The sequence below is a fragment of the Hippopotamus amphibius genome, chromosome 13 (genome assembly GCF_030028045.1).
Source record: "Hippopotamus amphibius kiboko isolate mHipAmp2 chromosome 13, mHipAmp2.hap2, whole genome shotgun sequence".
Classification (NCBI taxonomy): domain Eukaryota; kingdom Metazoa; phylum Chordata; class Mammalia; order Artiodactyla; family Hippopotamidae; genus Hippopotamus; species Hippopotamus amphibius.
This window is the reverse complement of record NC_080198.1, coordinates 23,240,648-23,267,472: the sequence shown is the minus strand read 5'-3', so window position 1 is coordinate 23,267,472 and position 26,825 is coordinate 23,240,648. Positions and strand designations below refer to the sequence as shown.

The window sequence follows — 26,825 nt, the reverse complement described above, 5'->3', positions numbered from 1 at the left end:
ATTTAGGCTATTGTAAATAGTGCTGAATGAATATTGGGGTGCATGCATCCTTTCGAATTATGGTTTTCTTTGGGTATATGGCTGGGAGTGGGATTGCTGGATCATATGGTAGTTCTCTTTTTAGTTTTTTAAGGAACCTCCATACTGTTGTCCATAGTGCCAGAGGAATTTCAAAGCACTAACTAGACACTTCGTCTCTACAGCCTGCCAGGACTTTTTAAATTTTTAAATTAAGGTTGTGATGTGTATTTTATCTATATGATACCAAGGTCTCAATAAGTTCTTATGCTATGGTAAGGCTTGCTGATTATCTGGGTTATGTTCTCTTTCTTTGGATTTTGTCTAGTACTTAGGATTTTCATTGTGAGCTACCATAAATCTTGAAACTAATCTTTTGCCTGATAACCTTTTTGATAAGTGATCATAAATAAAACAAATTTCTCAGGCTAAAAAAAAGAAATTGGTAGAGTTCTTTATAATTCAGTTGATGCTGACTTGGTGTGAAAGTATAAGCATTCCTTAAACTTTTTGTTTAAATCTTAAATAAATATGTTGCTGTGTGTCTAAATATATAGGTATTCTTATTCTTCCTGTTAGGTGTTATTTTTTTTTTCAGTCTCATGAATTTAAATGACATTTAAGTTATAGAAGTTTGAAATCCACAGAAGCAATTAGTAAGTCTTGAGTCATGATTTACTAGATAAGTAGATTGAATCTGGTCATTTTATTTTCAGAAGATAGAATTCTGATGAAAGAAGGGCTGGAGAATCAATGCATGCAAATAGCCAAATAGATTGAGTAATTAACTTATTGATGAAAATTTAGCCTTAGATAGCAAGCATCTCTCTGAATCCTCTTCTAAGATTAAAGAGAAGATTAGAGTGAAGTGCAGCACATTTTTAAACAAACCAGTCATATCAGACATTCTCACCAGGATTTTAGTTCTCCTTGTGTTTTGAGAAAATGAAGAGGTAGGCAAAATATTTTATTACATACTGAATTTTATAAAATCCTTAAAGAATAATTGAGAAGAATGTTGAATAAATTGGCTTTTTTCTTCTTTCTATTTTTCCTACCTTACTTGTGAACTTTTCCCCTTGACTTAGAAAAGCCCACCTTCATAGCCAGACAGAAATCCCACATTGTCATTCTTTTACTCCAATTTGTGGTGCTCTACTGGCACATCTCTGTGTTCTTTTGGTAACAACTTTTTAGGTCATTTGCAGAGTAACCCGCATGGCCTTTGGGGTTCTGTGATGCCTTTCCAGGCTGAACATATAGTATTAATGTTTATGGTAATAAAGTTTTGTAGTGTACACTCATTTTTAATAATTGACCTGTGCTAGCTAATTGAAAAATAGACATTGCATTTCTCATCAGAGTAATTTCATTTTTCCAATGAACTCTTGCAGTAGTTTTGTGGTGAGTGACAAGTAGAGCAGTGTTTGCTAGGTACTAACCCTTGTACCACCTGAGCATTTTGTAAACCCAAAGGATGGAAACAGCAGATCATTTTGAACTTTGTACTGTGTTTGTATAGTACTGATTCTTCTTTTTCTGTGTCATGGAATATATAGTTTTTAATGTTTACTTTCACTTTTTGAATAGGTAATATATTCACATGATTCAAAATCCAAAAGATAGGAAAAGTTAGCGATTCAGTTTAAAACCTACTGTGTAGGACCATATTGAAAGTTGCCTCTGTAGTTCTTTTATCTGCTTACTGTAAAATGGTGTTGATTCATATCTTTAATGATGCTTTAGACCTTGTGTGTTGACCTTTTTTCAACACTGTCTCTGAGTTCATATTTTTCTAAGTTTCTTTTTGTTTCGACTAAGCTGTAACCAGTTTTAAGATATTCTACATATGCTTTACTATATAATCAAGAGGTGAAAACTTAATTTTTAATCAGTTTTTAAAGTGCAGCTTCTCCAAAGCAACATGGTATCTCTTGGGAGATGACTAGTTTGGGTCAGGTTTTAATGTCCTCTGGGAATTTAGCTTTTTTTATTTTTTCCTTCGTTTATTCACTTAAAAAGTATAAAGGAATTTTCAAATATACACAAAGTAGAGAGGATAGCATAGGAATGCTTAGATGTATGATGCCTAAAATATGGATCTAGATTTACCGGAGCACCGTTTAGAAAGTAAGTCTCAAGACAATTTTTTTTAATGCAGATTCACTACTCATTAGTTAAAAAGGCAAAAAATATAACATTTGGTGTAATTTGGAAAGCTCACTGAGATAAATTATCAAATGAAAAAAAACAAGGTGCAGCATACCGTAACCTTTTACTTAAAAAAAGGTAAAATAAAATTAATATTCGTATTTGCTTGTATATGCCTAAAGTAACTTTGGAAGGATACAAGAAGAAACCAATAAAAGTGGTTACCTGAGTTTTTAGGGACAGGGAAGAAGACTTTGAACTCTACCTTTCTGAGGTTTGTTTACTTTTTTGAACCCTATGAAATCATTAAAAATGAATTTAAAATTTATTCAAAAATTATTAAAAATCATTAAACATTTGTTTAAAATAGAATATATAATATAAAATTTACAATTTGAAAATATAGCACACTAATAGTTATTTTCCCAGGACAATCTGTAGATTTATGTAAGAGGTCTTTTGACTGTACCAAAGTAGTCTGTAGTATACTTTAAAACTTTGTTTGAAAGAAATATGCTTTAAAAACTACCTTCTTATCCCATCCCCCAAATGGCAGGTAGTTTATTTTATTGTAACCTTTTTTTTTCTTTTTTCTTTTGTTTTTTTTTTTTAAAGGCTGGTGGGGTAGCAGGTGTCTCTGTTGACTTGATATTATTTCCTCTGGATACCATTAAAACCAGGCTGCAGAGCCCCCAAGGATTTAATAAGGCTGGTGGTTTTCGTGGAATATATGCTGGCGTTCCTTCTGCTGCTATTGGATCCTTTCCTAATGGTAAAAATTATATTGGTATTATCAGTGCTTTATATAAAGCCAAGATAATGGGATTTATTTTGAAAATGGTGTGTGGTCCGACCCTATATAGAATTCCTGATATGATTAATGTAGTTGATCTTCTGAATATATTTTCTATTCATTAATCCATTTTTTTTTGACTCAGCTGGTGCTGTAGATTCCATTTTAGTGTATTTGTAATAAAAAAAATGAGCAATCTTTTTAAAATGGCTTTTGTTTTTGTTAAAACTCCTGGTTAGAATCCTTAAAGTGTTCATCTAACATTGATTGTGATGCTTTAGGGCAGTCGTTCTCAACCTGTCCTGCAGAGATTCCTGTTGGAATCTCTTGGGAAGCTTTACAAAATACTGATGGCTGTGTCTCCATGAGACGTTTAATTGGTCTGGGCTTTGCCTGGCTATCAGGGGTTTTAATAGCTTCCCAGGTGATTCAGATGTGAAGCTGAGTTTAATAACCACTGCCGTGGAGATTCTCGTGGAGCAGATGAACCTAAGAGGCATTAAATCTTTCTGTCTTAACTACATTGCTCTTAGATGATAAACAACCCATTCCCACGAACCTCCTCTTTCCAGTGTCTTGCTTTTGTTTTGGTTTTGAAGTCATGTGTGACTTATGGCCCTTTTATTCTATAATCGATATAATCTGTGTTATTTAATCCACCTCTTTTCAGATACTTATTTTAATAATTTTTTTACTGATGCTCAAAAGCAAACTAAGCAAGCAGAAAGCCACCACCATCAAACACGCGTGCGCGCACACATACACACTCTCACTCACTCACAAAACCACTGATTCAGAAGATTCTTAAATTCTGGGGTTTGATTTCTTTTTTCTCTGTATATTTCATTAGACATTCTTTCTTGTTAACTTGGCAGTAGAATGTCTATCCATCTGCGAGCATAGCATTCACATAAAGGTTTGCAGAGCAGATCTTTTTGGTCCTTTAGTTTGTCTCTCCAAGTCATCCTTAGAGCAACTGTTTTGAGATTATCCTTGATTTATTTTGTGTCTTAATTTTCAGGATCATAGCAAGTCACTATTGAGCACACACTCCATGCCAAGTGTAACTCTGTATGGGGGAGATGGGCCTTGCTTCCTAAATTTGCCTGCACTGCAATCGCCTGATCACCTGAAGAGATTTTTTTTTTTTTTTTTAAAAGAAAGTACTGCTGCCTGTGTCCCACTCCCAGAGATTTGGGATTTAGTTGGTCTGAGATGTGGCCTGGACTTTGGAGGTTTTAAAAAAAAACTCCTCAGGTAGTTTTAATATGCAGACAAGTTTGGGATCCTCTCAACTAGAGAATTACAAAACAGTATGTTACGAAGTCCCAATGTTTCCCTGTCTTTTGGTCATCCATTCTTACGATGTCTCCCTCATCATTGTAAATATTTTTTTTCTCTTATGTATTAGGTAGGAATTGTTGGTAGATGAAGTATTAATGATGGTCTGCCAGGTACACGATGCTCCATTAAGCTCACAGGGCTGGTTTAGATTCTTGTCAGCAGGATTTTACATACAGAATGTGGTTTTGAACTTTTGTATGTTTGAGAAAGTGTGCTCTTCTTGTCCCTCTTTTCTTTTCTTTTCCTCTTTTTTCTTTCTTTTTCTTTTTCTTTTCTTTGCCATCCACAGAATATCATTGAATGGGAGCTGCTGGATAAGGAGTCAAAGTACCAGCATTTCAGAAATGGCCTTTTTGTTTTTCTGCAAATTTTTGGTGAATTGAAACTTTTTACATGGCACTTTAAAAAAATTTTGCTGTTAGTTAAGGTTCTCATTGGAGTACAATACACCAGTGTAACGTTCAGCAGCTGTAGACTTTTTTGAAATTGTATTGTGCAGGGGGAATGGAGGGACTGAAGATTGAAAGAAGAGAGGAAAAGGCCTGTATTCAAAATCCTTACTCCACATTAGAGGGGAATGTAGAAAACCCATAGTTTTTTGTTTTGTTTTCACTCCTGGGGAATGGGGATGGGTGGGTGGAATGTATAGCAGGTAGAGCTTGTAGCCAAATGCGATTGGAGATATTCTAGCCCATTTAGTGAGTGCGCCAAAGTAGGAATAGCCTAAATAAGAATCGCAAGTGGGAATTGGGACCTGCATTAACTATATATGACTGCTTACATGGTCATTACTCATCTAGGGACAGTGCCTCCTCATTTGGCCTGCTGTTTGTTAGCCACTGAGGGGTGTCGACAAGCTTGTTAACTTTAACTGTGGAGAACTTTCACTATCAAGCTCTTTTCCTGAGTGTTTCATACTTTACTGTGACATGTTCAAATGTCCTTCGAAAGATGAATTTGCCATTTATCTTTCATGCCTTATTTTTTATGTGAGTGATAAACATCTTTTGCTTAACAGTACATTGCAAGTATGAAAGCCTCCCTGTGCATCTGAGATTAGTTCATGGTGATAGGGGTAGCTTTTTAGAGATTTGATTTCGAGTTTTAATTAAATAGTTGATTGTTTCTTTGATGTAAAGGTGAGTTGATATAGTAAACAGTAGCAATGGTTATTTTGAGTAACCAGCAATAAAACATTATGGAATAGATGTTTTATTTAGTTAAGATATGTGTTTGCAATTTTAACCTATCTGTAAATCGGTATAGCTGATTATTTTATGACTATAGGTAAAGATATTTTGGATCACAGAAATTCAAATCCTTTTCTAAAAAGCTAACTAAAAAGCGTTAAGTGACATGTCAGTACAAATTGGTAAGTGTCAGGTTAGCTCTTAGGCTTCTTCAGGGATGCGATCATGTCATCAGCATTTTTGTAAGTCCAAGGTCAGGCATGTAACCTGGGCTCAGTCAAATCTGCAAGAGTGAGGTGGTGGGGAGGGAAGAGTACATATTATTATTATTTTACCTTTATATTTATAAACATATTTATATGTATATAAATATATATTTAAATATAATAAATATGAATAAATATATTTATAAATATGTTTTGATAATATTTATTTTTATGTATGTTATTTATATTTATTATCTTTATGTGTTATCTCAATTTAATAACTAGAGTTGTAATTTTTTTTAAAGAAATGTATTTCTTAACAGTTTGCATGTATATTTAAACTTTGTGAAAGACTGGTTTGTTTTAAATTTCAGCTGCTGCCTTTTTTATCACCTATGAATATGTGAAATGGCTTTTGCACACTGATTCATCTTCATATTTGCTGCCTGTGAAGCATATGTTGGCTGCCTCTGCTGGAGAAGTGGTAGGTAATAAGTTATGTGTATAAAATACTTCAGAAATGCAAAGCATGCAGATATCTTCAGTACAGATATTACTTCATTTCATTTTTGAAAGATGATTCTTTTTTAAATTATGAAAGTCATAAATCCCAATAAAGGTAAGTGGACTAAAAATGATAGTTGAAAGGTAGTCTAGGTAGGGTGAAAGAAAAATCCAGCTATATGCTATTTGCAAGAGACATACCTCAAACATAATTATACAGAAGGAACAAAATTAAAGAGTTGGAAGAAAATAGCCATGCAAATTTTGGTGGCTTTGTGTCGTGTTAGCATAATTGAGCTGGAACTCTATTTCCTAGAACTCCCTTCCTGGATTAGCCTGGCTGCAAGAGAAGTTTGCACAAGATTTTTAAGCGGAAGTGAAGCATCACTTGTGTTCATGCTCAGAAGGTTGGTTGGGGTCAGGCACTGTTGCAGTTCATACACCTCATCACTGATCTTTTGGCTTCAGGCAGCAGTCAAGCCTCCAGCTCCCACTGGGTCTTCTCCATCAGCTTCTCTAAATTCTGAGTCAGATGTATGGGCTGTGTGGTGAAGGGTGCCAGTTTGTGCTGTGTGTCACCCACATCATCGAGATTGTTGAGGGAGAATGTGAATTCCAATTTGTCCTTGCTCTTCCCCATTTCACCTCCATCTTTGCTTCCTGATTGCCTGCCTTCTAAGTTTCTGTCCCAACACTAGACGCAGAAGCAACAGTTATACATAAATTGCTTAAGCAGCTCCCACAATTACTGTTCATATCCCTGTAATAACTCCTTATTCTTAACATTCTTAGTGGTTCTACTTCTCTGATCAACCCTTACTGATTCAGAAATACTAGCTGAAAGAGAGCTGATAGTAATGTTAAAATCAGGCCAAAAAAAAAAAAAAACCACAAAAAAAACCCCCAAAAAACTTAAAGCAAATAACAAGGAGACCATTCTATAATGAAATGAGGAACAGTTCTCCTGGGAGATGTAATAAACTGGAACCTGGACTAAATAGCATAGTCTCAAAATATAAAGCAAAAAATTGCCAGAATTATAATGAAAATTCAATGCAATTATTATCTTCATTGGAGATATTCACATCTATCTATCTGTAAAAGTCTTAGGACCAGGCAGGTACAACTTAGAAGATTTGAACAACTCAATGGCAAGAATGGTCTGATGGATGTATATGGAGTTCTGCACCTAACTGCTAAAGATTATTCATTTTTTTTCAAGCAGACTTGGAACATTAATAAAAGTGTATGACCCAGTAGTCGACAAAGCAACTTTCAACCAATAGTGTAGGAAAAACATCATACAGATCATTTGATGTCTGATTATAATGAAGTAAAATTGGAAATCAGTGACAAAAACATAGGCAGTGCATCCCTCCCATGTCTTTAATTATCTAACTCTCTCTTTTGTAAATAATTCATGAGCCAATAAATCATAGTGTATGTGGTAAAATATTTGAAATTAAAAAATAATACAGGAGTATATATTTTTTCTAAAGTAACACAGGGAAAAGTATAATACAAATAAGAGCTTTCTCACCCCCTCACTCACTCACCTTTCTCTAGCCTCTCCTGCCCAATACTAAGGGACAACCTCAATTAAAATTATTTTTGTGTATCCACCCAGCAATTGTCCTTTACTATTGTTATTTTCAAATCACATTGTCTCGTTTGTCTGTCTGTCTGTCTGTATGTATCTACCTATTTGTCTATCTAATCTATCTTAATAAACCCAGAACCTTGTTATGGGCAGGGTACATTAACTGGAGTGGACAAAAAAATGAAGAGAAGGGTCTCTAAGTCCTTTATCATTTTATCAAGTAGTATATATCTTTTTTCATTTAATAAAGTAGCAGTATGTTTTTATGTTAGGAAATTAGGAAAATGAATCAGCCTTAATAGGGTTTACGTAAGAAATAATTGTGACACGTTGCGGTTTTGTTTTCTGCGCACTGTTTTCCTTTAGAAAATTTGGATGAGAATCTCCAAACTGTTTTGTAACCTAATTGCCTTCACTTGAGAATATAGTGAATGGGGGGGTGATGAAGGAGAGAGATCCTGACAGAAAAGTAAAAGTAAATGTTAACTTTATGAAAACAATTAAGGGAATTCCCTGGTGACACGGGTTTAATCTCTGGTGGGGGAACCAGGATCCTGGCACCGCAAAAAAAACAAAAGAAGGAAACTATGTAAAAAAAAAATAACTTGAGATGTAATTCACATGCTGTATAATTTACCCATTTAGATTGTATAGTTCAGTGGTTTTTTGCTATATTCACAGATGCAGCTGTTGCCACAGTCAATTTTAGAGCATCATCTTTGCCCCCAAAAGAAACCTTGTACCCATTAGCAGTAACTTACCATTTCCCCCAACTTTTTCAGGCAACTATTAACCTACTCTGTCTCTATAGATCTGCCTATTCTGGACATTTCATATACGTGGAATCCTAAGTTTCTTTCTGAGATGATGAAAATGTTCTAACATTGGGATGATGGTTGCACATGTCTGTGAATATATTAAAAATCATTGAATTGTATCCTTAAAATGGATGAATTGTATGATATGCAAATTCTATCTGATTACGCTGTTAAAGAATAAGAAGAGAATATCATGAAAACCTTATGTTAATTTGACAAATTCTTGAAAGATAAAAACAAAGTGGAATCCTACAATCTGTGGTCTTTGGTGACTGACTTCTTTCTTTTTTTCTTTTTTCATAAATTTATTTATTTTATTGGCTGTGTTGGTTCTTTTTTTGCTGTGTGCGGGCTTTCTTTAGTTGCGGTGCACGGGGCTACTCTTCGTTGTGGTGCGCAGACTCCTCTTTGCCATGGCTTCTCTTGTTGCGGAACACGGGCTCTAGGTGCGTGGGCTTCCGTAGTTGCAGCACATGGGCTCGATAGTTGTGGCTCATGGGCTCTAAAGTGCAGGCTCAATAGTTGTGGTGCACAGGCTTAGTTGCTCCGCAGCATGTGGGATCTTCCTGGAGCAGGGATTGAACCCATGTTCCCTGCATTGGCAGGTGGATTCTTAACCACTGTGCCACCTAGGAATCCCCTGGCTTCTTTCACTTAGCATAATATTTTCAAGATTTCATCCATGTTGTAGCATGTATCAGAACTTCATTCCTTTTGATTGCCAAAAAATAATCAATGTGGTGTAAATATACTGTATTCTATTTATTCACTCATCAGTTGCCCGTGTTTCTGATTTTCTTGGATATATACCTAGGAGTGGAAATATTGGTCATATGTTTAACGCTCTGAGGATCTGGCCAAGGCTGTTTTCCAAAGTGACTGCACCATTTTACATTCCCACCAGCAGTGTGTAAAGGTTCCAGTTTCTTCTGCACACCCTTGCCACCACTTGGTATTACCTGTCTTTTTATTATAACCAACAAATAGGTGTTCAGTGGCATATTACTGTGATTTTTGACTTGCATTTCCCTGGTAACTAATGATTTTGAGCATCTTGTCATGTGCTTATCGGTTATTTGCATATCTTCTTTGAAGAATGTCTGCATCTCCTTTGCTCATTCTTTAATTAGGTTGTATTTTTGTTATTAAGTTGTAGGAGTTCTTTATATATTTGCAAAACTTTTCCCCATTTTATGCATTTTTTCACTTTCTTAAAGGTGTCCTTTGAAGCGTAAGTTTTAAATTTTGATCATGTCCAGTTTATCTGTTTTATCTTACATTGTGCATGGGCTTTCTCTAGCTGTGGCGTGCAGGGGCTACTCTTTGTTGCAGTGTGCAGGCTTGTCATTGTGATAGCTTCTCTTGTTGCGAGCACAGGCTCTAAGTGTGAGGGCTTCAGTAGTTGCAGCACGTGGGCTCCATAGCTGTGGCTCATGGGCTTAGTCGCTCCATGGTATGTGGGAGCTTCTCAGACCAGGGCTCACACCTGTGTCCCCTGTATTGGCAGGCAGATTCTTAATCACTGTGCCACCAGGGAAGTCCCTGCTTGTGCATCTTGTCGTATCTAAGAAACCATTGCCTAATCTGAGATCATGAAGATATTTATACCTATGTTTTCTTTTAAGGGTTTTATAGTTTTAACTCTTATATTTTTAGGTCTTTGATCCATTTTGAGTTATGTTTTTATCTGGTGTGAGGCTGTTGTCTAATTTTATTCTTTTGCATGTGTGTATCCAGTTGACCTAGTGCCATTTGTTAAAATATTCTTTACCCATGGAATGGCTTCGGCACCCTTGTCAAATACTAATTGACGTAAAGGTAGGGTTTATTTGTGGACTCTGTTCTATACTATTGATCCATATGTCTGTCCTTATACTAGTACCACACAGCCTTGATGACTGGAGCTTTGTAGTAAGTTTTGAAGTCACAGGTGTGAGTCCTCCAGCTTTATTCTTCTCCATCAGGATTGTTTTACCTCTTCTGGGTCTTTTACATTTTTATGTGAAATTTTTTCCACCTCTCTGTCTGCACGGCACAGCTTGTGGGATCTTAGTTCCCCAGTCAAGAATTGAACCTGGACCAAGGCAGTGAAAGCCCAGAATCCTAACTACTAGGTCACAGGGAACTCATTATGTGAATTTTAGAATCAGCTTGTCAATTTCTGCAAAAAAGGCAACTGCGATTTTGATAGGGGGAGTATACCATCTGTTTTTTTTTTTTTTTCCTGAGTGTTCCTCAATAGTGGCTTTTATTTTAGTTAGGATTTTACAATTGGAGCATACCATCTTAACAGTAATACTTAAGTTTTTAAATCCATAAACGTAGGCTGTCTTTTCATTTCTTTAGGTCTTCTTTAATTTCTTTTAACAATGTTTTGTAGTTTCACAGTATACATTTTACGCTTCTTTTGTTAAATTTATTCCTAAGTAATTTATTCTTTTTGATGCTATTGTAAATTGAACTTTTTTCTTAATTTCATTTTCAGTTTATTGCTACTGTATAGAAATAGTTTTGTATATTGATCTTGTATCCTCCAACCTCACTGAATTAATTAATTAGTTCTGAAGTTTAGTGGATTCTTTAAGATTTTCTGTATACACGATTGTATCATCTGCAAATAGAGATAGTTTTTTAAATTAATTTATTGGTTGTGTTGGGTCTTCATTGCTGCACGCAGGCTTTCTCTAGATGCGGCAAGTGGGGGCTACTCTTCATAGTGGTGCACGGGCTCCTCATTGTGGTGGCTTCCCTTGTTGTGGAGCACGGGCTCTAGGCATGTTGTCTTCAGTGGTTGTGGCAAATGGGCTCAATAGTTGTGGCTTATGGGCTGTAGAATGCAGGCTCAGTAGTTGTGGCACTTAGGCTTAGTTGCTCTGCGGCATGTGGGATCTTTCTGGAACAGGGATTGAACCTGTGTCCCCTGCATTGGCAGGTGGATTTTTAGCCACTGCGCCACCTAGGAAGTCCCAGTTTTACTTATTTCTCTACAATCTATGTGTCTTTTTTTTTTTTTTTCCCCATGCCTAACTACTCTGGTTAGAAGCTTTAGTGCAGTGTTGAATACAAGTGGTGAGAGTGGACATCCTTATATTGTTTCTGATCTTAGAAAGAAAGTATTTAGTGTTTCAGTACTTTGTCATGAAGGGTTACATTTTTTCAGTGCCTTTTGTTCATCTGTTGGGATAATCATGTGAATTTTATTCTTTATTTTACTGATATGGTATATTATATTAATTGATTTTCAAATCTTAAACCACTTTTGCATTTGCAACCCGAATGTTAAAAGTCACTGGATCATGGTATATAATACCGTTTATATAGTGCTAGGTTTATTTACTAGTATTTTGTTGAGGACTTTTACTTATTCATAAGAGATACTGGTCTGTAGTTATCTTTTCTTGTGTCTTTTACTGGTTTTGGTATCAGGGTAAAGCTGGCCTCATAGAATGAGTTGGGAAATGTTAATTTCTTTATAAATTATTGTAAAGAAAAGTCCTATTGATTACATCATTTTGCTTGATGAACACATATCAGATACTAATATATTTGGACAGTCCAGGAGAAAAGGAATTATGGAGGAAATAATCTCAGTTCTAAAGAAAAGCAGGGGTCTTCTTGTTCATGTGATAATTTGAATCATTGAGGTTATGATGTTTGATATGGAAAAAGAGATGACCTATGGTCCTCTTCAGCATTTTTGCATTTATTTATATCTGGGAGATATATATATATATATATATATATATATAATTTTATACTTTCCCGTTAACTATACAATGAATTTCTTGATCTCAGAAATCATTTGATTGGTTCCTTGAAGAGAATGTTGAAAGAAATTAGCCTGAAGACATTAAATTCATGGAAATGTTTTCTATAAAACTTCCTTTTGACATTGGTTTAAAAATGATTTTGCAGAACCCAAGCCAACTCTGGATTAAAAAAAAATTGCCTTCGTAATTTACTAAACTTATTAGTGTGATGGGACTAACAACATATTAATTTTAGGGTAGCAAAGAGCCTAAAGTAGTAGTTCCTTTATGAGCTAGAGACCCGTTTTCAAGTCTCAACAAAACCTGTGGTTGTCTCACCAGTAAAGTGAGCATATGGATAATTTGTGTACAATTTCTGGGCATTTTCATTGCCCCCACTCTTACCCAAAGTAAGGACTCCAGTGCTTGAAATCTGCCTGAAAATTAGTTTAGTCTGCAATTTAAAAGCCATTTATATTTAATTAAAAAAACTTTTTAACCTGTTATCTGTGGTTTAGATTATGTTTTTGTGATTATGTTCTGACATTAGAACCTCACTGCATGCAGTTATTTTCGAATATATATACTAAAGAATAACAAATAGTGTGTGAGAGTTTCAGTGTCTATCAGCTTGTAAAAACTCTGTCCTTTTGACTCCTCTTGCCTCTGTTTTAGAATTGTCTGTTGCTTGGATGTAGTTTGAATTTATCTTCGTAGATTCAATACTTGGTTTACATTTTCTAGTACGCTGCTGAGAGCAGTCAGCAAAAAGAACTTGGCCACTTTTTTTCATTTTGCACAGGGCCGTCTTGCTTGAAACCTGGTTTGCCTTGTTGGAGGGTAGACTTTCTTCAGTTTATAAAATTTCTGTCTCTTAGACTTACCAAGAATATAAAAAGTGATACAATTAAATAGGGCAGAGGATAGCTGTTAGTGATACAGCCTTTGATTTGTAGAAAATACTGTGTTCTAATATGTTAGTATCTGTAACTGGTATTTTTTTTAAAAATTGGAGCCTTTTAAAGGTAATATTCTGTGTGTGAACTGTTGGGCATAGGGGATGGGGTAGGTAGACTTTAGAGTTAGGAAATAAGTATCTGTAAGACTGGAAATAAATAATTCTAGGACATTCTTATCTTTATTGTGTCTCTTAGGGTTTCCATGGTCTCTTAGGCAGTAAGGCCTCATGTCAGATGCCTTTTTATAGTTTCTGTGGTGCCTGAAGACCCTCAAGAGGAGAACTGATCAGCAGCGGGTACATAGATTAAGGACTTCACCAGTAAAACATGTCTTGATGTTGATTTTATTTGATTTTAAATTCAGTTACAGTTTAGTATGCTAAAAATTTTGTTAGATTTATGAAGTTTGGGAAATGTTGTTCTGGTGCTCCTGTAATCTTTAAACTTTCTTTAAAAACTTCCTGAAACCATCATCAGTGTTCTTAATAAATGCTTTAGACACGTACCTACTGCCTTTCTATTTTAGTAATTTGCTTTAGTTTCACAGAGTATAAACTTTTGGTTTCAGATTCAGCCAAGTGTGGTGGCTGTAAGTAAGAGAAAGAAGCAGATGAATTTAGGAGAAAGAGAGAGGTAAAATAAAAAGGAATAGAAAACAAAAAAACATTTATAACTGTCAGTGGTCAGAAAGGTATAAAGAAACGTAGAGAAAAATCAGATATACTTTAGTGTAGTCATTGTTCTGTAACACATTTGCTCTGATAGAGGACAGTTAGGTTGCAAACACATTCCTTAGAAACAGTACTGTATTTTTGTTGGCATTGAATGTGTCCACAGTTACTTTGTTGTAGTGATAAGTGTGTGACACTTAGAAACAAAAGAACGCTGCTGTAATAACCATTCCCTGTAGCAGCAGCTTGATTAAAAGTTAATGACAAATCAATAAAACTATAATTACAACCTCCTACCTTATGTTTGTAATTTGAAATACAGTAAAATCGATCAAATAAAATTTAATATGTAACAACGGTCAGAAGAGTCCCATTTGTGCCATTTTTATTGGGAGGTTTGCTGTACCAAATCTCTAAATCCCTGCCTCAATTATTTTACAGCTCAGTTTTCATCAGACACAGAAAAAGCCCTGTGAGAAGTAGAATCTGTAATTAGATCAGAAGGGTTGGGGTGGGTTTACTTTATTTTTTATTTATTTATTTTTTAATAAATTTATTTATTTATTTAATTGGCTGTGTTGGGTCTTTTTTGCTGTGCGTGGGCTTCCTTTTAGTTGTGGTGAGTGGGGGCTACTCTTCATTGAGGTGTGCAGGCTCCTTATTGCTGTGGCTTCTTGCTGTGGAGCACGGGCTCTAGGTGCGTGGGCTTCAGTAGTTGCAGTGCATGGGCTCAATAGTTGTGGCTCACGGGCTCTAAAGCACAGGCTCAGTAGTTGTGGTGCACGGGCTTAGTTGCTCCGCGGCATGTGGGATCTTCCTGGCCCAGGGATCGAACCCATGTCCTTCTGCATTGGCAGGTGGATTCTTAACCACTGTGCCACCTAGGAAGCCCCGGGGTGGGTTTACTTTAATACAACAGATACTATAACATTGCACTGGTAGTGATTTTTTTTTTTTAACTTTAGGATTTGACTTTTCCTTGTCTTATCCTACTTATGGCCTTAGTTAATATTGTTTTCAGAAATAGAAGAACATTAAAATTGCTTTGCCACTAAAAGCAGCCCCTGTGAATTTATTGTGCTCATGGGTGACGTCTGTGGATGTCCTCACACATATAGATGCTGGTAGATGTTTCTTTCCAGTCCCGTTCTACCTTGGGATTGAGAAAGCTGGGAACTCAATGATACCATGTTTTGTACATGCTTTTCTGCCAGCCTCTAACAGTACTTCTCCACACAACCGTTTGGCCCGGGGAGCACATGGTTTAGAATCAATTATCTGGGCAGCAGGTTACAAATGAACTTTTTTGGAGATGGCATTGGGGGCCCTGCATTTTACACAAGATTCCTAGATGGTTCTGGTGTTTGATGATATTTAAACACTTTTGATGAAGGATTATCAAAAATTTTAATTCATACCCCAGTAGTAAATATTTTTACTGAATTGCCTTGGCAGTCATGTGCATAAGAATATTTGAGTAGATGTGGAGCACACTGATCAAAAGTGTGATTCCTTTTGTCTTCCTCAGAATTACATACTTTTAGGCCTATTAAAAAATCCTAGTTTTAATAAACTGGTTAGTTTTGAGGTGGCAGTGTACTCAGACGTGCAGATTTTGATTTTGAAGTTGGAGTGAGCGTTGCATCCAGCGTTTTCTTCAAGGCGAGTGGCCGTTGAGGAGCCTTGAAAGTGAAAGCAGCGTAGGCTACACTTCAGCTGCTGTAGCAGCTAACAAGGTCAGTGGAGCTACTTTGTACTGCTCTCAATCCAGGGGCTTCTTGAATGTCAGATTACGGGTTCAGCACGTCATTTTTATTCAGCTTCCCTGTTGAATTGGCTGCTTGGAGGGTTAGGTGCGTCGTGGTCAGTAGTGTTATCAGCTCCACAGCGCGGGGCACGTGTTACTTATCATTGTGTTTTCCCTAGCGGGGATTTACGTTTTTTTTTTTTATTATGCTGTTAATATCATGGTTTAAAGTGTATGTATAGTGTTTTTCATGATCTTTACTGGCCTTTTCTGAGAAGAACCACTGAGCAAAATAATAGAAGAAAGGTTGACAACTTTTGAAATGTTTCGTCTTTTGAAACGATCGTGATAGGTTTTGAAATATCCATACATTAAGAGAGATGAACTCTCATTTGCAAGTGTGTTACCAGTTCTTCAGACTCTTCTGCAGTTGTATGATGGAGTCATGGAGATAAATTGAGTGGAAAGTAAGATGGGCGTCACTGAAGTGCAGTATCACTGTCAAGTCAGAAGGAAGCTCACAGGAATGCTGCAGATGAAAGTGCTTGTGTGTGTTGAGATGCCTGGAGGCAGGAGTGTACAGACAGTGCTAGGAAATTTGTTGTACTGTTAGAAGCTGCAACCCGAACTGTTAGATACCCAGCCACACTCACACAGGCACTTTGTTTTTCGATGCATAGAAGCACGTGCCTCTGCCTAGGGGGCCTTTTGCCCTGTCCTCCAATCTGTTCATTTTCCGTCGTGCCTGGGAACCTTCCTTTCACGTCAGCACAGTAAGTACATAAGGCAGACAGACTTTGTAATTCCTTCTTAAGAAAGCTAAGTTATAAGAATTACACAAAAAATTATCTCCAGAATTGTAAAAAATAACTTACTTTCCATTGCCTTTCCTTTTTATATCCTTTCCTCACTTGGACCTCTTTGATTCAGCTGCTTTTGTTCAGCTCTTAGTTTCCCCACCACTTTTGTTGCCATTACCTGGCAGTGTGGATTTATATCTTAAGAAGGCGTAATGTGTTCTCGGTGTCGAGGATAAAATGACAAGATATTATCTTTAGAGGCTTGCAGTCTGGACGTGCAGATGGACATGTAAGTGTGGAAGTACACTAAAGGGTTACAGGTATTTTTTAAAAAGTAAGTACAAGAGCCTGAAGGGAAGTAGGTTGGAGTGGGTGGATGGAAGTTGATTCAGGGAAGGCCTCAGAGAATAGCTAGTCCTTGAGTTGCATTTTAGAGGATGATTGTTAGGTGTGTGGGTACAAGGAGGGCTATTGAACTTAGGAAAGCCCTTGTCAGATGCTTTCAAGTTCCTTGTGGAACACAGATGTGACCAGGTTGCCCTGCCTGCCTGCTATGAGGGCCCTGCCTGCTATGGTGAGGAGTTTTTGGCTGTTATCCTCTGAGGGGCTGAGCAGGAGAGCACCGATGGTTGGTTTTTTTTTTTTTTTTAAGCTCTTTATTAGAATATAATTGTTTTACACTCTTGTACCAGTTTTTGGGGTACACCAAAGTGAATCAGCTGTATTTATACATATATCCCCATATCCCCTCCCTCCTGCGACTCCCTCCCACCCTCCCTGTCCTGGCCCTCTAAAGCATCACCCATCATGGAGTTGATCTCCCTTTGTTATACAGCAACTTCCCACTAGCTATCTATTAATGGAGGGAGAAATGAGCAGAGCTGCCATTGAGGCAGGGCAGGGGACACAGAGGGAGAGGGTGAGTTCACGAGAGTCAAGGTTGGGGTTCTTCTTTTAAAAGCTCTCCAGCAGGACTTCCTAGGTGGCGCAGTGGGTAAGAATCCATCTGCCAATGCAGGGGACATGGGTTCGATCCCTGCCCCAGGAAGATCCCACATGCCGCAGAGCAACTAAGCCCGTGCGCCACAACTATTGAGCTTGTGCTCTAGAGCCCGTGAGCCACAACTATTGAGCCCATGTGCCGCAACTACTGAAGCCCACGCGCCTAGAGCCCTTGCTCTGCAACAAGAGAGGCCACTGCAATGAGAAGCCTACGCACCACAAACGAAGAGTAGCCCCCGCTCGCTGCAACTAGAGAAAGCCCGTGTGCAGCAACGAAGACCCAAGACAGCCAATTAAAAAAAAAAAAAAAAAAAAGCTCTCCAGCAGGTCCCTGCATTGCCTGCATCCTCGTGGTGCCTTTGTTAGCTCATCAGGTCTCTGTGTTGTGCGTGTGCTTGAAGTCTCCCTCAGTCTCCTGAGCTCAGCGCAGAAGCACACCCCAGCTCTCCAGCTGTCCCGGCCCTCTTAGCCCGATCCCAGAGTGGAAAGGGGAGGAAGAGGAGGAGAGAGAGGGCAGGGCCTGGCATGACCCCTGTGTGGTGATGATCCTGCCAGTAGTTACCTGCTGGTAGTTATTCATTAAGGTACCAGCATGGATGTGCTGAGAGATTTCTTCCCAGAGGCTCTTGTCAAGGAGCAGCTTACCCACTGTTCCCTCCACTGTCTTGATGGCTTCCTTCTCCAACACGTTTCAGACTTTTCTGTTGTGTGGACTCTTTTCCTCTCTCATGTGGTGTGCGGCATTCCTTCAGGTGGTGTTGACTCATGACGGCGGCCAGTGCCTTTCATTGATCATATCTTGTGTAGTTAGTGGACGGGAGGGAAGGGGAGCTCTGTGTTGGCTTTTTATTTAAGAGCAGTGTCAGTTTATGCTACACAAATTAAGCTTGGCTTTATAGAAACAATGAGGATGATTTTCATATAGGATGATGAAGTCGAAGAATCTGACTTAAGCCACAAGAATGTTATTGGTCAGTGCTGCTACAGTGTCAATGGGAAAAACCGAAAACTTCTCTCCAAGACGAAGTTAAGATTAGCTGCTTCTGTAGGGAGTCTGCACTTTGTCAGTGACAAACCGTTTTTTTTTTTAACATATTATCTTGTTAAGAGTAGGGTTCTTGGTAGCATAATGAATTAAATGCCACTGTCACAAATTTGCTTTGGTTTGTAATCGTACACTTGTAGGTATCTGAGTGTCTGTTATATATCTAGTGCTGTGATTGCTGCTAAGAAACATAGAATGAGAAATTTTGACCCCTCTCCTTGAGGAGTGTATAAAGAAGTTGGCTACATTTATTAAAGAGCTAGAGGATATTTTGAGCACCTCTGTAAGGAGGCAGCGTATGCATCATGAGCTGTCACATTACACAGATCAGGGTTGGAGTTGTGACTTGTCTGTGTATTTGCTCCGTGTCTGTAGGCTGTTTACGTAAGCTTACAGAGCTGTTGTTTTCCTTATCTTGAAAAATCAGGTTAATGCTACCTGATTGTGTAATACAAGACTTCCAAAGTGCTCGGCCTAGCATCTGATACATACAGTGTCTATTAAATGTTGGTTCTGGTCCCATGTCACACAAATTGCTGTTCAGAGTACATTTTTAGAATTGTATAGTTCTGGAAAGGCTCTCAGTTCAGAAGATGAAAAAATTGAAATTCAAAGAAGTTAGTAATTGCACTCAAGGTTTCCCAGCTGCTGTGGACAATAAAATACCACTGCAGAGTGAATTGTGAATAGATTTGTCTAATAGGTAGACAAATATTAGACCTTCATTTTCTACTTTTTATGTCATCTTTTAAAAATGACAGAACTGATGCAGAACTGGAGATGGAAAGTGTATTACTTGAGTAATGTTCAGAACTCGGATCACTGGGTTTCTTAAACTAAAACAAAGTCAAGGTTCTAAAATTTGCCCTTGGTTACGATGGTACGCAAAATAATGGCCTCCTAAAGATGTCCTAGTCCCTGAAACCTGTAGCTGTCTCTCTTCCCTAACACGGCAAAAGGGACTTTGTAGGTGTGATTAAGTTAAGGATTTTGAGATGGGAAGATTTTTTTGCATCATCCAGGTGAGCCCACTGTAATCACAAGGGTCCTTATAAGAGGGAAGTGGGAGTGTCCGAGAGAGAGGTTTTAGAATGTGAGGCTGCCGGCTTGAAGATGGAGGAAGGGGCCACAAACCACGGGAGGGCAGGGGGCTTCTAGAATCAAGGACATAGATGCTCCCCTAGAGTCCCCAGAAGGAATGCTGCCCAGCTGACCCCTTGATTTTAGCTCACTTAAACCCATTTTGAACTTCTGACCTCCAGAATCAGAACATATTTTGGTTGTTTTAAGCCACTAATTATGTGGTAGTTTGTTGTAGCAGCAGGAAATCGATGTAGTTAGCATTACAGTCTCCTGCATTTTCAGATTTTTTGTTAGTTGAAATCTGTAAATCCACCCATGAGATTTTTGTCATCAAATGTGAAATCATGGCTGCATTCCGTTGCAGAAAGTTATAAAAATGAAAAAGTGATTGAGGATTACCTCTGGGTTGTGTGAAATTCTGTAAACAACTTCTAGATGCAGGGCCTAGAAGATATAATTATTAACTTTCTGTCTAGGGTCTGGATTGTCAAGGATGTTAGTTTTGTCAGGGAAGAGAAGAACTATATTTACAAAAAAAAAATTTCTTTCCATGCCTTTTGGCTATTTGTATATGTGGAAAGAATCTTATAAGGAATAAAGGCATGGTGAACTTATACCTCAATATCAGTGGATAAAATTTAAAGCCTAAGGAAGGTATATTAGGATTTATCAATTGCTTTTTGCATTATTTTATCAACAGCTGTGATTCCATTTGTAACCAGAAGATGGCAGAATTGACAAACAGATGAACTGTTAAGTTGTAAGGGTTTTGAATTTAAATGATGGTATATAAAGATATGTTAGGTATTCTTAATTTGGATACCTGCTTTCTAGGAGGAATTTTGGAAATGTGGAATAAAATACCTTTAGAGTGCCCTGAATTCTCATTCTCTCTGTGTGTCTTTGTCTCTCTCCCATTGATTTGCCGCTTGGAGTTTAGTGGCAAAGTCTAAAGCAGCTTTACTTTGAATGTGATTAAACTTTTATTGGCTCTATTCAACTTATTTAAGTTTGTGTTGAAATAATTATAGAGTTGTTGGTTTAAACATGAGGTAGCTGATAATTAAACCTGGAATCTTTAAGTTCATTAGCTGCGTGTAAATGTAATACACCTTTAATTAAAAATAATTCTGAATCAGTCTCCCAAGGCAATAGAAATAAAAGCAAAAATAAACAAATGGGACCTAAGCAAACTTATAAGCTTTTGCACAGCAAAGGAAACCATAAACAAAACAAAAAGACAACCTATGGACTGGGAGAAAATATTTGGAAACAATGCAACTGACAAATACTTCATTTCCAAAATACACAGATAGTTCCTGTAGCTCAATAACAACAACAAAAAACAACAAACAACCCAATCAAAAAATGGGCATAAGAACTAAATAGACATTTCTCCAGAGACATCCAGATGGCCAATAGGCACATGAAAAGATGCTCAATGTTGTTAATTAAATCAAAACTACAATGAGATATCACCTCATACCGGTCAGAATGACCATCATGAAAAAGTGTACATATAATAAATGCTGGAGAAGGTGTGGAGAAAAGGGATCCCTCCTACAATATTGGTAGGAACGTAAATTGGTGCATCCACTGTGGAAAACAGTGTGGAGGTTCCTTAAAAAACTAAAAATAAAGTTGCCGTATGATCCAGCAATCCCACTCCTGGGCATATATCTGGAGAAGACTCTAACTTAAAAAGATATATGCACCCCAGTGTTCATAGCGGCACTCTTTACAAAAGCCATGACATGTAAGCAACCTAAATGTCCATTGACAGAAGAATGGATAAAGAAGATGTGGTATGCGTGTTTGTGTATATATATATATTGACGTGTATGTGCGCATGTACGTGCATACACACACACAAGAATATTACTCAGCCATAAAAAAGAATGAAGTAATACCATTCTCAGCAACGTGGATGGACCTAGAGATTATCATACTAAGCGAAGTAAGTCAGAGAAGGATAAATATCATATATCACTCATGTGGAATCTAAAAAATGATACAAATGAACTTATTAAGAAAACAGATATAGACTCACAGATGTAGAAAACAAATGTAAGATTCCAAAGGGGAAAGCGGGGAGGGATACAATAGGAGTTGGGGATTAGCAGATAGAAACTACTATATATAAAATAAACAAGGGCCTACTGTATAGCACAGGGAACTATATTCAGTGTCTTGTAATAAACTATGATGGAACAGACTCTGAAAAAGAATATGTATATATGTAACTGAATCACTTTGCTGTACAAGAAACTAACAAACACTGTAAATCAACTATTCTTCAATTAAAAAAAAATTCTGGAGTTGATAATCAAAAGATTTGGGTCTTACCCTTGCTTTCTAGGCCAAGTAGTTCTCTGACTTTTGGTAACTTCTATCTCAGATTCATTGATGTATTAAATACTGACATAATTAGCTTCTAATAGAAGATGAATATTTATAAGCTGTTGATTGTTTCCTAAGGAAAAGTCTTAAGTCGGTTATTTTTCTTGTGAACTATGTTGAGATAGTTGCGTAAAATATACAGCATTAATACAAGTTACTGTGGGTGATGTCCAGCAACTTTGAAGAGCATTTCAAGAGAGGTTGGAAGTGAGACTGTACATGGCTGGCAGGTGATATGTGGAGGTATGGAGCTTGGCTGGGGCAATGAAAGAACCAGGGCATTTAGCAGTATCTTTCTGCTCTGTCTCTCCTCTCTGCTTTCACTCATTTTTTTTTAAGCTTTTTATTGGAATATAATTGCTTTACACTCTTATACCAGCTTATGAGGTACACCAAAGTGAATCAGCTGTATTTATACACATATCCCCATATCCCCTCCCTCCCGCGACTCCCCCCCACCCTCCCTGTCCCGGCCCTCCAAGGCATCACCTATCATCGAGTTGATCTCCCTTTGTTATACAGCAACTTCCCACTAGCTATCTGTTTTACAGTTGGTAGTGTATATACGTCTCTGCTACTCTCTCACTTCGTCCCAGCTTCCCCTTCGCGCCCCCCCCCCCCCCCCCCCCCCCCGCTTCCCCAACCCCGTGTCCTCCAGTCCATTCTCTGCATCTGCATCCTGCTTTCAGTCATTTTACAATACCTAATGTGAGGCCAAAGTTCACTGTGATTTTTTTTCCTTTCACACACTTAGTCTCAGAACTTGTAGTTTTGTGTTTTGGTGTTCAGTAAATACTAAAAGGAGATGTGCTCTCCATTTCAAAAATAAAAAACATATCAGATAAGTTTTTGTTTATGTCAAAGAAAGAAAAGTCTTGGTAGCAACTTTAATATTGTAATCATTCTCAGTCTAAAGTTCATCAGATTTTTGGTATGTTAAATTCCACTGAGGCCAGTGTTGCATTTTAATGTGAAAAAAATGGGGACGTATATTTTCTTTATGGAAAGCCTATTTGTCTTGTCTTTTGATAGAACTTTAACATATACAACGTTTTTGGGTTTAATGAAAATGTCACCTTCCCTGTGTCATGGATTCATACTGAACCCCAGACGTCTGAGGAAAGGATGCTCTGAAGAATGGATTTATGCCAAGACCCACAGATGACATTACCTTTATTTCCTTTCATAGAACCATAATAGTGTAACATGTTTTTGTTCCTGTGCAGTGAAATACTCTGTTGTAGCTCAGATTCAAATCTAAGAAAGAGCAGAGTTAATAGAAAACCAAATGGAAGGCAAGGGAGTTGCTGAAGGAAATAGCGGCATCACTTTGTGGCCTCTTACGCCAAAATTGCCAGGCAGGGAAGTCAGGAAGCCATGCTGGGTGCTTTGTACCTCTTCTGTTAGTTAGATTGTTTTTCATCTAAGAACCTTTACAAAATTTCTCTTCTGCTATTGAATTTTTAAGAAATAAAAATATAATCTAAGAACATGGAGGGTTATGAAGCATGAAGTTCCATAAATATTTATGCCAAGGCACAAAAGTGGACAATTCCTATTTTCTTGACATATTGGGATCATATTTCACTCTTGACCTCTTGAGTTGAAAAATACAGGGAGTTAGTGTACCCTTTTCTTTCTTATATATTTATTTTCATTTCTGTAATGAGTTTTAGATGCTGGGCGCTGCCAGCATGTAAGTTTCAGTGGACGTCATTTTCTATCCTGGTTTATAAGTATGAATTTAAAAGTTTACACTCTTACCAAAAGTAACATAACTTATACCCAGTTTTAGGCCTTAGTGGTAAGCTGTTTAATCTGTTCTGGTGTGTGTTATTGTCACTAAATTAAAATTAAATGTTATTTTTGTTAAGGCTAATAAGTAGGATTGCATCTGAAAACATATTTTAAATGAGTCCTTTCATTTTAGTTTGTCCCTCACTTAAAATCTTTGGCCCATAGCAAATGTTTTTGCTCTTTGAAATTACATAAAAGAAACTTATGAAGTAATCATACGTGTTCGCTGTAGAGAATGTATAAAATGCAAGTGGGCAGAAAAGGAGAAACATCACCTGTATTCCCACTCTATTTTTTCTAGTCTTTATGCAACTATATGTAAAGATTAGAAGTGTTACATTAAAAAAGGTATTTAAAAAATACATTAAAAATGTATTTTAATAATTCTGGAGTATTGGTAAGGTATTTCTGTGAAAATGATTAATTTTTGGCATTTCCCCTCTTCTTGGGTGGTTTTAGTTACTTTCTACATAAAATAATACCAAAAAATAGTAGATACAATTTGGTCAGTTAAACCTAAATAGAGCTTGGAAAAAAGTATACTAGAAGGCTTCCTGCCCCCTCTCCCCAGTTGATTCCAGTTGATTAGTAAAATTAATGCGTATTTTCTTTTTGCCCTCACAGTATTTATGTTTAGTAGGAGAGAAAGTAATATATTTTAAAAACTATATGGTATAAGTTAGTAAGTAAAAAATTTTCAGTTAAAGTAGTTTTGGAGGGGAATGAGAATTGTGAGGAAATAGTTTATTTGGAGAGTAAAGAGAATCTTTTGAGGCAAAAAAGAGGTTATAATTGGAGAAAATTAAGAATTATAGAAATCAAAACCTAAAAGGGTGCCATAAAGATGTCTGGTCCAAGTCAAATAAGAAAAATTAGAGCCAGGAAAGCGATGGGAATGCTTGAGAGATCACTGACACAGCTAGGGCCACAGTCTAGCTCTGAAGACCCTCACCCAGACTACTGCTCATTCCCTCCTGGAGTTGAGCCCTGAAATGAAAAGCCCACTTTAGATGCAGGATAGCACCCTGTGCTGGGGGGCTGCACAGGCAAAGGGTGGTCTTGCCAGCAGTGCAGGCGTGTACTAGGGCTCCTGGCTCTGCCTTTTTCATAGCCTTTGGGATCTTCATGTTATTCCATTTCTTTCCCATATTGTCAACCTCTGCCTTGCTATTACAACTTTCCCCCATCCTCTGTACAAATATTTATCATCCTAAATAAAATAAGACAAATAACTGCCTTTAGCTATGACCCCATCTTTCCTAACGTCTCTGCCCGCTTCCTGTAGTAGTTGTCTACACTTGCCTGTCTCTATCTTTGAATCACTTATGAATTCACTGTAATGGGTCTCCTGGCCCAGCCCTCCATTGAAACCATTCTTGTGAACTCCACTAACTCTCATGTATGCACTGGTTGAGACTCTTGACATTGCTCTGCGAATCTCCATCTGGTCCCCTTGAATATCAAGTAGCATTCTTGGTTGGTTGCAGTAGAAATTAATCTTGACTAACCTGTGGAGAAAAAGATTGGTTTTTGGAAAGTTGGCAGACACTGTCAAGTTACTTCCCTTTCTCTCAATTTGGTTTGGGTGGCAGTGTCCCTAACCCTTTGCTAGGTCTACATATTCGCAGCCTTCCTAAGAAGGGGTGGCCATGTCACACAGTTCTGGCCAAGTGGACACCCTCTAGGGGGCATCTGGAAAAAAAGAGGGTATTATTTTCTTCTTGTCTGGAATCCAATTGTATGACGGGGTTATGCTGGAGCCATATATCTGCTGAGGCAGCAAGCTGTGGATGAAAAGTCAATATTCCAGCGGTGGTGGTGAAGAAGAGGAGAAAGAGCATGGATTCTGGCTCACTTTGTAGAGATTCTGCACTAAATGTTGAACTGCCTTTCACCAAAATACTTGCTAGGTGACATAATTAAATGTCATTTATTGTCTAGGCCATTAGTTTGTGTTCTGCCACTTATATCCAAAAAAAAAGTTACTTAAGTAATTGACTTGGAACACTTTATTTGATGGCTCTTAGAATCGATGGAAGACTGGAGAATGAGGGAAATGAATGGGAAAGGCGGCTGTGGCAAGGACCACAGCCAGGCCGGTACCTTAGGAACAGTGTGGTTGGGATGCTCCCTCCAGCACTGCCTGCCCCGCTGACTGCCCCTGGACACTGGACCTTTAATGCTACTGCTGTGATGAATGTCTCCCAGTAGCTCCAGAACAGCACTGTCCAACAGAAACATAAGACACTGATGTAATTTTACGTTTTCTAGTAACCACATTTAGAAAGGTGGAAAAACCCAGCTGGATGATTTTAATACATTTTATCAAACCATACCTATCCAAAGTGTTAACCTTTCAACATGTAATCAATATAAAAGAATTATTAGTGGGATATTTTACCTTATTTTTTCACACTAAAACTTTCAAAATCCTATGTGGATTTCATATTTAAACAGCATATCCCAATTGCATTAGCACCTTTGCAAGTGCTCTGTAGCCTCACGCGGCTAGTGGCCTGTGATTGGCCAGCGTAGCTCTAGATTCAGACCCCTGGGTGGGAGTATCTGATGAGTTAAGCCTAAGTTGGTGACAAGGTCAGGGAAGAGAGTGACTGACACCCTTTGTTTTCTTGAACTGGGAAGCCTCTCACATATGAGAGTTGAAAACTGGACAGCCACAGAAGACCAGTGTTCACTACCGCCATTTCCTCCTCCTCACGTGTCTGATCAGTTCTTCTCTTTTTGTCTGCTCTGTAACAGTGGGTGTTCGTTGGGCTTCCATTCTTGGCCTTTTGATCTTCCCTTTTTGATCTTTATTTATGTAATTTAATCTACTCTCTTGGTTCCAGCCATCCCCTATATGCTGATGACTTTTATATCTATATTTCTAGCCCTGTTATTTTCTAGCTTTATAGTCATATATTAATTTCTCAGCTACACACAGCCCC

General features: G+C 37.7%; 1 protein-coding gene across 2 annotated transcripts in view; it reads left to right on the top strand.

Moving 5' to 3' along the window:
• The window catches only part of SLC25A26 (solute carrier family 25 member 26), a 138,543-nt gene that overhangs the window by 10,521 nt on the left and 101,197 nt on the right, over positions 1 to 26,825 (top strand). The window contains exons 2-3 of one of the 2 annotated variants that reach the window (XM_057706067.1): positions 2,785 to 2,941; positions 6,077 to 6,186. In XM_057706067.1, coding sequence (XP_057562050.1) covers positions 2,785 to 2,941; positions 6,077 to 6,186 — 267 coding nt within the window. The remainder of the gene's footprint in view (positions 1 to 2,784; positions 2,942 to 6,076; positions 6,187 to 26,825) is intronic. The other variant, XM_057706068.1, reaches the window with a different exon arrangement.